The sequence below is a fragment of the Podarcis bocagei genome, assembly GCF_964188305.1.
Source record: "Podarcis bocagei genome assembly, chromosome: 16".
In the NCBI taxonomy this organism is placed as follows: Eukaryota; Metazoa; Chordata; class Lepidosauria; order Squamata; family Lacertidae; genus Podarcis; species Podarcis bocagei.
Genome location: NC_138142.1, coordinates 27,699,256 through 27,712,313, shown reverse-complemented (window position 1 = coordinate 27,712,313; position 13,058 = coordinate 27,699,256). Strand labels below are relative to the sequence as shown.

Below are 13,058 nucleotides of genomic sequence, written 5' to 3'. Positions count from 1 at the left end.
CTTCAGGGGCCCTAATCCTGGAGGGGACCCTAGAAGTTACTTTAGTCCACTTTGCTTAAAAATGTTGGGTCTAACAGACCCAATTTGAGTTGCACAACTCAAATTGATTATTTTTGTTGTTGTATGTATTTCAACAATCCCAAAGTTTGAGAGTCAGTAGCACAGATGCTCTAAGGGTGGAAAAACCTCATTGAAGAAGATAAGTCACTAACCAGACTTTGTTGCAAAGGGACCCCCTTGACAGTTCAAGCTTCAGGGCCCCCAAAATGTAGGTCCACCACTGAGGTCAGTGCAGGGGGAAACTGGAGGAAGAGAGAGGCAGTGTGGTGTAGTGGTTAGAATGCCAGACTAGGACCAAGGATATCCCCGCTTGCCCATCAGGAAACTGAGTGAGTGAAGCTCGCCGGTCTGACCTGCCTCACAGGGTTGTTGTGAGAATAAAATGAGGAGGGGGAGAACCATGTGTGCTACCTTGAGCTCCTTGGAGGAAAAGGTGGGATATAAATGAAATAAATAAATAGTAAATAAATAATAAAACACTTAGATTCAGCTGTAAACTGAGCTAAACACCATTTCAGAAGTCTTCTCCTTCCGAAAGCGTCACCTTCTCTATTCTTGTCATCACAGCTCCTGCTTGCAGGAACAGCCTGACGTTCTAAAATGGGAACGCTGTGGAATAATTTGCCTTTAATGAGTCGTAAATATTAACTTTGTTCCAAGCAGGTCAGACAGTATATATCTTTAAGGAAAGGAAAGGGGGGAAACGGGCCACATTGTTGAGACCAGTCATGTGAGCCCTCAAGTAACATGGCGGGGAGAGGAAGTTTGAGAACAGCCATAAAAGGGAAATTTGCCTCTCACCCCCTCTGCCTGGGATTATTAATTCTGCAGTGCTGCCCCAGGACATAGTGGTAACCTGGGGGAGAAAATCTAAATGGCACTCCTTCTTTCCAGTAACAAACAAGGGGTGTGATCTACTGGGAGGTCCTTCTGCAAAAGTCCTATGGAAATGAATGTGGGAGAACATTCCCCTGGACTGTGCCCACCTGAGATAATATGCTTGTTTCCTGCTATGCTGCTCTTAAGGCTGCCCAGCAACTTGTGACCTCACCAGACTCCATGGTCAGAGCAAGGACTGCCCCTGTATGGCCACATTCGCACCCTACATTTAAAGCACTATGATGCCACTTTAAAGGATTCTGGGAGCTGTTGTTTGTTAAGGGTGCTGAGAATTGTTAGGAGACCCTTCCTATTCCCCGCTCTCAAGAGCTAGAAATTCTCAGAGTTCCCTGTGAAGAGAGATTGATTATTAAACCACTCTGAAAAGTATAGCTCTGGGAGAGAAATAGGCAAGCCTGGGGCTGATGGGAAATGTAGTCCAAAATGACTAGAGACATTAGGGTTGGCAAAGGCTGGGCTACATGTTCAGTTGTGCACCAATCCATCCTTTGACTCCAAGAACAATCAGCATCTGAAACCAGTTAGTGGCTTAACTGGGTTCTCTTAACAGTGGCTCCATTCAAAGACAAGTGAAACCTGTGGATGGAGTGCTGTTTGCCAAAGGCAAATCTTGGATCTGATGCACTGAACAAAAAGTAAAATAAGAACTACCAACACCACCATATTAAGAGCCAACACAAAGCTTAATTAGGCTTAATTGTGTCTTCTAAAAGTGACTGAAGCTGAAATATGCTGAATAGAAAAATGCAAAAACAAGTTGCTCAGAGTCAACTGATAGGCCATTTGCAGGGAGGACAGATGGGCCAATGAGAGGCAAAGTCAAGTGCTGGATTTGATCCCAGGATGCCGCAGGAAACGCTTCTCCTTGGCAGGAGCTGAAGGTATTAATTTTTCAAAGTCCTTGGCAACTTAGGTCCAAGGTACCTCGAGGTCTGCCTGAACCCTTATATCCCATCTCGATCACTGAAATCATATGCAGGAGCGTCGCTGGTTATTCCCAGAGTTGACAAGACTCATTTGACAGTAACAAGGAACTAAGTCTTTAGTGTCATTTGTCCCCAGGGGTGTTCCTGTTCATTCCGCCTCCATGTGGAATGGTGGAATGGAGATTTAGCAGGCAACTTCTGTGTCAACTTCTAAACACCTGCTGAAAACTTTTCTATTCCATCAGGTTTATGCAGGAAATTAAAAACACATATTTCCATAATAGCCGATTTTCCATTTTAATTTTTTAAATATAGTTTTCACTGTGCTGTTTTTAACGTGTCATTGCTGTAAGCCACTCAGATGTTCTCTCTCTCTTAAGAATAGAGGTATATACACATTTTTGTAAATAAAATAAATCAAGTGATGTGATGGATACAACATGTCTGAGCTGCTCAACACAGGAATCAGCCTGCTTTCTTACAGACCATTAGGCTAAAGTGAGGCAGCCGCTTCAGCTGGTGTATTTTGAGGGAGAGGCCACAGGCAGAGTTGTGTGTTGCAGGCCTGCCTTGCACTCGCTAAGCTAGTCTTGGGACCTCAAGTGCAGGGCAGGAGGACAATGACACATCACCAGTGTTCATCAAATACAATTCAACTGCCAATCTGGCACATGGAATAAGGGGAGGCACCATTCTGTCCTTCACCACAGGAAGCAAAATGACTTGGGCCGGCCCTCCTTGGAGAGCCTCATAGGATTCTCCCAGATTTAAACGTCATGAACACGGCCTCAGCTCAGGTTTCTCCCTTTCTGTTTTAGCAATAAAGCGCTGAGCCCAAAGGGCAGGAACCACCTGTGCAAACAGGCCACTTTTGAACTCCAAATCTGTTTATTAGGACTGCTTCAAGACAGGCAAAAGGGCCTGATGCAATCATTGCACAAAGCATGTCGTGTCCTCCCAGACTGGCGGGGAACAGCTGGACCCGTTTTTTTTCTCCCCTTCTAACCCAAATCAGCTGGAGATCCCTTTCAAGTTGGAGACGGGGAAAGAAATCCGTTCCTAATGACAAGTCCCAGATTTCCTGAAAGGAATCGTGAGCTGGAGAGGAAAGGAGCAAGGAATCAGCCCCTCCTTCTTCCCCAGGCGACAATGACCACAAAATGCACACAGGCGCAGACGCCCTGGATAGTTAAGCAAAAGGGAGCTCACACACTGAAGCAGGTATCAAAGGCCAGATTGAGCGAGGGGCTAATTGGGGCAAAATTTGAGCCCAGGCAGACCAAACCCAAAGCAGTTTTGTTACCCGAGGCAATTAATCCACCTGCTCCTCAACACACTGACTGCATTACTGAGCATTTTGTGATATCGCAGCAGGCAGCTCAGAGTTCAAGTACACACAACCGTGTGGCAAGTTTGTTTGTTTCAACGCAGGTCTACCCCAGTCTCATAAACAGTGGCAGGGTGCCCCCCCCACCCCAGCTTTCGAGCAAAGGAGGTATTTGTGAGAAGGGAGTGCTATTTCCCCTGAGTCTCTCTCCCCTTCCTCCCCCCCTTGTACTGGCCAACATTTTTTTCTTCAGTCAACTGAGCTCAGATGGGGCTACCATGCATAGGGTGAGAGGCTACAGGAAGATGGGATGTGGAAAGTTCAGCTCACTTTACAGATGTGGCCATTACTGCTTCAAAAAGAGCACAATGTCCACTTTATTTGCTACTTTTCTTTCTCCACTTAAATCTCAGTTTTCAACCTTATGAGCCCCCCAGGTGGCTTGCCAGAATCATTTTAAACTACTGGAGTAAAACAAGGTAGGCATAAAGACAATTTCTTCTTGGGGCTGAGAAAGATAATAGCATAGTAAATGCCAGACAAGCAGATCAAGAGTTCCCCAAGCAGGGTGCCACCAGAAAAAAGGCCCTGTGCTACCACTTAGACACAATTGGGGCAGGTGAGGGTTTTAAAAAATGATGCAGTGCCAGGTTTAGCACTAGGGCTGAGGTGTGCAGGCTACAAGCAACAGCCAGTTTTAACCCTTCTGCCAGTGAACTCTCCCCCCCCCCATCAGAAAACAGCTGGCACTTGGGAGTTTTGTGGATACTGATGGCAGCAGTTCTCCGTGGTCTCTCCTGGAGATGCTGCAGGGTATTGTACCTGGTACCCTTTGTCTGAAAAGCAGATGCTCTGCCGCTGAGCCACAGCCTGTCCCTATTGAATTGAGTAGGACTGATCCAAGCTAGTAATTTGAAGTTAAGTTCTTAACCGTGTGTGCGTGATTTCTCATTCTCCCTCCTCCCTATTCAGAAGCCCAGTCAAGAATGCAATTGTAAGGAAATGTCTTTAAGAAGGAGGAGGGAAAGAAAGCTTTGCAGCAGCCTAGAGGTGCACAGAGGGCAAGCACTTACACATCAAAGCCATCACTGGGCAGAGCCTGACCATGTTAAACAGCTGGCTGGTAATCTAGATTCCCCCCCCCACACACACACACTTCCTTACAGAAATGGGAAAGGGGAGAAGGGGCACAAGACTGAGATTAGATCTGGAATCCTGGGCTAAACTACTCCTCTATGAAGAAGGAAAATAATCTTGGCCCAAAGCTGTGGATTCCTAGGCAGGCTTTCCTTTTGTGTGTTTTGAGAAATGAAGGAAATGCTCTGAACTTCAAGGAAGAAGGACGTTGTCATCAAAGAAGCTTGAAAAGAGAGACTCACCATCCCAAAGTGCTTTTTTATTAGTATTATTTTTAAAGTGCAGCCTGTAGCTGGTGAACTAAGATATCACAAACCGGATGTTAGAAACTGTTACATTTTTTTTTTTTTTTACATTATTTGGGGGCAGCAGCAACCTTGGCATCTTTCAAGTTTTCCCTTCCCTTTCCCCCCTTGCTAGAAAGAGTCAGTTCAGTGGGGAGAGCTGCCGCTCTCTAGAGGAGCTGGCCATGACGGCTGGGGCTGGTGGGAGTTGTAGTCCAAAACACCTGGAGGGCACCAGGTTGGCGGAGGCTGCTAGAGAGAGAGGTTAAGGAAGGAGCACATCACATGTTTAAAAGACATGACACACACCCCACACAAAAATAATCCTGGTAACTGTAGTTTGGAAAGGGTGTTGGAAACTGTATCTTTGCGAAGGGAAAACTACAGTTCCCGGGACTGGGGGTGGCTCATGTGCTTTGAATGTGTGTTGAACATGCTTTAAATTTGTAGTGTGGATCTGGTGGTGACTAGAATTTTGTGTCTTGTGAAAATATGGGAGCAAGGGAGCTTGGATCCTCATCCTTCCAGGCCCATCCTAAGACATTTCCGGGCCGAAGGCCCACCTTGCATACAGTAATCGACATGGAGCACAGCCTTGAGGGAATCTGTCCTGGCATGGGCTCTACTGAAATGAAACGAAGCTGGTCAGACTATATCTGGAGACATAAGAGCATGGGATCCCATCTAGCCCAGCATCCTGTTCTCACAATGGCCTACCAGATGCCTGTGGAAAAACCAGCCAGGATGATCTGAGCACAAGAGCCCACTCCTGTGGCTTCCAACAACTGGCATTGAGAAGCACTGCAGCTCCAACTGTGGAGGCAGACCATACCATTGCCACCATGCGTCCAGTTCTGCATGCTCAGTGGAGGTGAGCAGGGTGGGGAGGGAGCCGGGAAGCTAAATCGTCTCTGTGGAATGGTTGAAAAAGTTGGAGAAAAGAAGATGAAGGGGAGACACGGTTCTGGTCACCTTACCCTCAAAACGGATGTAAAAGGTTCCGAAAAGAGCAACTGAAATCAAGGGGATGGAGCAACTCCTCTGTGAATAAAGGTTGTAGCATTTGGGATTTTGTAGTTTAGAGAAAAGGCAAGAAAGGCAATGTGATGAAGGTTTATAAAAATATGTGCAGCATGGAAAGAGTGGACAGAGAGAAGTTTTTCTCCCTCTCCCCTAACATCAGAACTTGTGGACATCCAGTGAAGCGCAGAGTTAAACTACGAAACTCGCTCCCATGGGAGGCAATGATGGCCACCAACCTAAAATGGCTTTAAAAGAGGCTTAGACAAATTCATGAAGGCTAAAACAGAAGATATGTCCTACCTCCACTGTTGGAGGCAGCAATGGTTCTGAATACCAGTTGTTGGAAACCACAGGCAGGGAGGGGGTTCTGGGGCTTGGGTTCCTCCTTGCTGGTTTCCCCCATGAACCTGTTTTGCCACTGTGAGAACAGGATCCTGGATTATAGATGGGCCAATGGCCTGACCCATCTTACGTTGCAATCTTCGAATCATATCTGAAAGGCTGTCACGCAGAAGCAGACTAGTTCTCTGTAGCTCCGCAGGGTGGGATTAGAAACAGTGGGTCAAGAGCGGCTTGGATAATTGCACGGAAGGAGATTTTGGCCACATTGTAGGAGAAGCTTCCTAAGGGTAGCAGCTGTTCCATTCTGGCATAGACCGCTGGGGTGGGGGGTCGCTCTCCTTCGCTGTAGGTACTTAAGCAGAGTCTGGGCAGCCATCTGCCAGGGATGTTGCGGTTGTATCCTGCACTGTGAATCCTGCATTCAGCCAGGATGGGCATGCTAGGCGACCTCCAAGGCCTTCCCAGTGGCTCTCTGAGTATCCCTTGTGCAGCAGTCTTTCCTTCTAGAGGGGCTTTTGCCACAGAAACATCTCACTGGGCTGTGCTTCCTCAGTCAGATCAGAATCCATTACAGTTATATTAGCCATAGTGGCTTAGTAGAGCCTCCATATTCAGCAGGAGCCTACCACTAAATACCAGCGTCAAGCGACATGTCCAAGCTGCAGCCTTCCTAACCTACCTGTGGGCTGGGAAACAGGAAGATGGACTTGAAGGACGTTTGTTCCCCTTGCCCCTGGCATTCTTAGACTCTGATTCGGACACCCACAATCTGCCTCCTCCTATTTGTGCTGTGGTAGAGCCACCTCTAGCCCTGCGTGTCCTAAGCGTGTGAGGAAAGCCCCGCTTTCTCTGGCTCTGCTCCCAAGGAAACAATGGCTGGAAGCTCCTTCCAAACCAAAGAGGCCATGGCTGAAAAAGTCCAGGGTGGTGTCCTTAATCGCTGTGTAAACAAACCCTCGGCCTGGCATGAGGCAGGAAAAGGCCACAACTTCCTCTGACCTCACCACTCCAGAGGCTGTTGTACAAGATACAGGGAGTTTTTTGAGGAACTGAGAGAAGCTGAGGAGAAGGCAGTTTTAGCCTCTGGTTCCCAAGGATAAGCCAAATCAAGACTTAGTGTGGATATGCAAACAGGTGGGGTCTCCTAAAGAGGAAAAGGTGCCTGCTCTGTACCTTCCCTGGTCCTCCTGCTACTGCACTCAGCCATGGTTTGATGTGTTGTCCAGAACCAGACTTGGGCCCCATCTGCCCTATCTGTTTAAAGCAGTACCATGCCACTGCTTCCTTCATAGCATCCCCCAAAGAATCCTGGGAAGTGCAGTTTGTTAAGGGTGCTGAGAGTGACTAGGAGACACCCATCCACTGCTCCAAATTCCTCTCACAAAGCTCCATTTCCCAGAGTTCCATGGGAAGAGGGACTGGCTGTTTAACACCTGTGGAAATTGTAGTTCTGTGGCAGGGGGGAGTAGAGGTCTCCTAACAACCCTCAGCATCCTTAACAAACCACACTTCCCATAATTCTTTGGGGTGAACCTGTGACTGTTTAAAGTGGCATGGTCCTGCTTTAAATGGATAGTGCAGCTGGAGCCTCACACATGTGTCGAAAGCCATAGATAGCACGTGACATTTTGCTGCCTGAGGCAAAAGCAAGACGGCACCTTCCCCTGTTCCACCTGCTTAAACCATTCATGAATGAGAGACTGATACCGGGTGGTCTGATAGAGGTACCCTGCTCTTGATGGGGTTACAATCCCTCTGAAGGAGCAGGCACATAGCTCAGGAGGACTTCTGAATCCTTTGCTGTCACTTGAAACTCTAGTAGCCTCAGTTGATGAAGTGCCTTCCATCAGCTTTGACTGCTGGCCCAGCTGTGCTCCTATCTGGAAAGGGATAGCCTAATGTCTGGTACCTATGCTCTGGTAATGCCTGGATTGGACTACTGCAATGTGCTATATGTGGGGCTGCCTTTAGATTCGGAAACAGCAGCTGGAACAAAATTTTGATGGCAAAAACAGCCAGAAGCATGGGCCTAGATCAAGTAAAACAATAGAAATATTTAACTGACCAATCACGTCGGTTCTGCCCCCCACAAAAGCCTTGCCCCCCCAAAAAAACCTTGGCTACACTCATGGAAGGAAAATGGTTAAGCAGCCTTCTCCATTCACCTCCCCATCCCTCCAACTAGTGCAAGGTGAGGGGTGGGGGTCATACCTCAGTGGCACAACCTTGGCATTGCATGCAAAAATGTCCTGGGTTCAACCCCTAGTGTTTCAAGGGAGCAGGTGCTGGAAAAGACTATTTTTCTGCCCAAGGCCCCCTCTGGAGAGGCCCTGCAGGTCTGAGTAAATAACACCAGGCTGAGTGGGTGAATGGTCAGACGTGGTGCAAGGCAGCTTCCCTAAAACATGAAGTCACAAGTGCTGCTTCCAGTTTAGTTTTAAAAGCGGGGAGTAGGAGAGAAGTTATTATGTACTGCTGAGCATACAAGGTGCCTTTTGGCCCTGAGTAATGTAGACTTAGAAGATAGTTGTGGTGGATGAGTAGGGAACCAAATAAAAACTGCAAAACACTTTGCACATTTTCTTTTTTTTAATCACTTTAGAACTGGCCAAAATGGTAGACTTTGCTCATTTTCAAAGTGGGGAAACAGCACCACCTCTTGAACAGTTTTGCCACTCTCTCACCCGCCCTGAGTCTGGTTAAGTATAAATGCGCAGATCTTAGTTTGGAGTCACAATGAGAAAGACTCATTCCTGCTTGTGTAGCCTGTGCCTCTGGAGAGTAGCAAAATAGTTGGAACAGGAGGGTTCTCCCCGCCTTTTTACGAGGAGCCCTCAAGCTGCATCAAAAGCTATAGCTTTAGCAGCTGTGCTCCTGCAATGCTTTTTATTGCAATTATAAAATGAGGAAAAGGGTCTCCCAAATATAATCAAATTGACAAAGTGTTAATTGAGATTGTCCATACAGAGATAGGTGACGTAATTAGGCTGATCTATACACACACCAAATCACTCAGGGGCCCCAGCAGTGGGGAGAAAAGGACACATCAGAGAACAGCATGGTTTGCAGAGTGGTTTGCAGAATGGTACAGGCTGCAGCAGTGTACATTACACAATTAATTCCTGTCAAAGCAAACCCAAATACAACTAATTTTTAAAGGCCACATACAATTTTTAAATAAAATAGGACAGGCCCCCATCAGTGTTGGCAACCCGCTGATTGATGAAGGCACACCTGTTTAGGAAAGCAATACCCTGGACATGAACTTCTGGTTTTATTATTCTAACTATTTTAATTGTGGTGCTATATAATTTTTTGTTTTATTGTGCATTGTAATTAAGGATTTTACTGTGCATTTTAATTAAAGATTGATTCTATAGTTGTAAACTGCTTAGAAGCCTTTTTCATAGAATCATAGAATCATAGAATCATAGAGTTGGAAGAGACCACAAGGGCCATCGAGTCCAACCCCCTGCCAAGCAGGAAACACCATCAGAGCACTCCTGACATATGGTTGTCAAGCCTCTGCTTAAAGACCTCCAAAGTAGGAGACTCCACCACACTCCTTGGCAGCAAATTCCACTGTCGAACAGCTCTTACTGTCAGGAAGTTCTTCCTAATGTTTAGGTGGAATCTTCTTTCTTCTAGTTTGGATCCATTGCTCCGTGTCCGCTTCTCGTGCCCGCAGCAGAAAACAACCTTTCTCCCTCCTCTATGTGACATCCTTTTATATATTTGAACATGGCTATCATATCACCCCTTAACCTCCTCTTCTCCAGGCTAAACATGCCCAGCTCCCTTAACCGTTCCTCATAAGGCATCGTTTCCAGGCCTTTGACCATTTTGGTTGCCCTCCTTTGGTTGCCTTTTTTATTATTATTGCATTTATATTCCACCTTCATCTCCAAGGAGCTCAAGGAGGCATGTCCATAGTTCTCCATCTCCCCATTTTATCCTTGCAGCAACCCTGTGAGATAGGTTAGGTGAGTGACTGGCCTGGAGTCACCTGTTGAGCTTTCTGGTTCAGTGGGGACTTAAATCTTCGTCTTGCCCAGGTCCTACTCCAACACTCTAAACACTACACCACACTGACTCTCAAATTTTGACACACAAGTGGAATATAAATTTATTATTATTAACTATAATAATTAATTAATGGTTATAAATGTAATTATTATGATTAATAATAACAACAATCACTGCGAACAAGGGCTCACATTGTGCCAGAGCCTAAACTTTGGGAGCGTGAGACAGCAGGTACAGAGTGCTGCTCTCCCAGTTCAAAGGTAATCAAAGCCCAACACACAGACTACCGGGGACTGTGGCCTGCTTAAGGGTGGCGCTTTTCATGAAATCTCTACGTACCCGTACTTAACCACAGGCAGAACAATCCTCAGCCCTGCTGCTGGCCAAGGAGGAAGGAGTCCGCAGGTTTTCCCACCCCTTTGTTTCTGCTGCACCAGCTTCAAGATCAGGCCCCTCAAGCAACCTGAAGCCTGCAGCAGTAGTTTCTGCATTTTTACACTAGTGAGTGGCCTGCCAGTGCTAAGCCCCCAGCAGGGGCCCTGCCATATCCTAATTTCCTCCAAAGGCAGGGACCAGGGGTTAGGATTGCACTGGTAATCCCAAATATGAGGCAGGGGTGGGGATCAGTAGGACCAGCTTTAAGTGCTAGCACGGAAACAAAGTTGAAAAGTCCAACATAAAAATACCCAGAATAAAGGAGAAAGACACTAGCACTTCCCCCCGCCCCCAGTAAGAATCTATAAGCATCAACCCATTTAAATTAATACATGAAAGCAAATTGAGAGGCCACCTTGGAAGTTTAGTAGACCCAAAGTGAGATGAAAATGGGGGGGGGGGAATCGGATGCCCACATAAACACACACACACACACACACATATTACTGGGCAATTAATGCAAAATTTCACCGGGATATTCAAATACGTGTTATCCAATTGTTATGGAGTACCAAAAGCACACTTTCAGAGCCCAAATAGCTTCTTTTTAAAAGAGCTAAGCAATATAAAAAGCAGCCAACATGTGATGGGGAGACTTGTAGGGCATGTATCAGCTTGGGGAGGAGTGGGGACTTTTCCATTCTGAAAACAATGCTGGAGAGTGAAAACCACCACCCCTCAACACTGTGGCTCTCACACACATCCCAGGCTACTATTGCTTTAAAAAAACACAAAGGAGGGTGTTTTGGGGGGGGGGGCACATCTAGTTTGGCCCTAAGGCATAGTGTTTTAAGAAGTAAATTACCAATGCCTGAAGTTAACAGAAGGGTTTAAGGAACTGCAAAGATGAAGAAGTTAACAAGACAAAGAGAAAATGAGATCTCAAGGTAAAGCAACCCAAAATCTTACATTGGACAGCTGGTCCCATTAACTCTGGAATATAGCTATAATGGAGAAAACTACACATAATATGAGATTTTGACAAGGACTAGAAGCTCCAGACACTTTTTATATGGTTTGACATTCTGGTGTTATGCATACAATGGAACCATCATTTTCAAGGCAACCCTTCTGCAAGCCTGGCAAATCTGGAACTATACTTGATAATTAGATAATGCTGATATTGTTTACTTGGATTTTGTTATTTTAACTCACGTGCAACTGTACTCATTTTACATGCTTATTTTATAGTTTGCTTTTCCTCTTTTGATTTTCATCTGTTATAACAGTTTTCTTTGTTTTATATACACTATAAAATGAAATAAGAAATATTTACCAAAAGAAAGAAAGAAAATGAGATGATGAGAAAACTGTGAGCACTTTGTTCAGGGGTTTTTTTTTTGGGGGGGACAGGGAAACCTGCATTGAGAAACTGATGAAAACAATTAATTTTCATTACTGTAGGCATTAAGCTGTTAAACCAGAGAGATTTGGAGGCCGTGTACAAATCGATGCATATACAGGATCAGTTTCGCATGGATGAAAGACACAGCAATGAAATCAAACTGTAAACTTCCAAGCCCCTACCTTTGACTTCCCAGTCATCTTCTTTAAGAAGCTGAGGGTCCGCCCCAGGGTGGTCCCCTCCCTCTGCGGGTGCACCTGGTCTTCGGCCTCCACCGTGGTGGCGTCCAGCCGCCCGCAGCTCCCAGCGCCGAAGCTGAAAGCATGGAAAAAGTGAGAAAGGAGGAAGGTAGCAAAACAAGCACACACTCACTCACTCAATGGTACCCAAGCCAAACAATCCCCCTTTTTGTTGTTATTGTTTCTAGGCCAGGAAGTAGGGAGGGGCCGGCTCCCTTGGCGGCCCCCAGTGACCTCAGAGGGTGGCTGCTCCTATTCCCGGCTGGGGAGAGGCAGCACAGAAGCATCACTGTTTGCTTAAGCTCCACTAGCAGCGAGCAGAAAAGGGGCAGGCTGCACATCATCACCTGGGCCATGAGCAGAGATTTCAGTGCCCCAGAACCTCTCACAGGCAGAGAGGCTCCCCCTCTGTTCCTATCTTGGGGTCTCTCCTGAAAAGGACTTCCATTAGTGCGGAAATCGACTGCCACAGATCTTTCACTGCTACCTTCATATTTGAGGTCATCACTCCAATCATAAAAACCCCCAGTTTAAAGCCTTGGTGCTCCCTTTAAAGCCCTAAGCGGCTTGGCATCCCAATTCCTGAAAGCACACCCTTCTGCCCATTCCAGCTTGCTGGCACCCACAGATCTTCTGCTGAGACCCTGATCCAAGTGCCTTCCTTACTGGAAGCAAAAGATGCAAATCCCAAAGAGGAGGTCTGGAATAGCATCCCTCAAGAGGCAATCCTGGTGCCGACTTAATGATGTTTTCAGCACTGGGTTAATACATTTTTATTTACATCTTAATTCCCATAATCCCTCACTCTGCTTTGTAATTCTTACCTGCTGTCTTTTATTGCAGATGCTCAGGTGAGTTTCTTATTGTATTGTATTAGGTTAGTTATCTATATCTGTTTTGATTAAATTGATTAAAGAGCCAGAATGGTTTTGCGGTTAGAGTGTTGAACTACTAGGACCTGGGAGAGATCAGGGTTCAAATCCCTGCTCAGCCGTGAAGCTCACTAGATGTGAC

General features: G+C 46.2%; 1 protein-coding gene across 5 annotated transcripts in view; it reads right to left on the bottom strand.

Moving 5' to 3' along the window:
- Positions 1-13,058, bottom strand: part of ARHGEF2 (Rho/Rac guanine nucleotide exchange factor 2) — a 109,900-nt gene that overhangs the window by 76,804 nt on the left and 20,038 nt on the right. For all 5 annotated transcript variants that reach the window (XM_081175432.1, XM_081175435.1, XM_081175434.1 and 2 more), the window contains one exon: positions 11,988-12,120. In XM_081175432.1, coding sequence (XP_081031558.1) covers positions 11,988-12,120 — 133 coding nt within the window. The remainder of the gene's footprint in view (positions 1-11,987; positions 12,121-13,058) is intronic.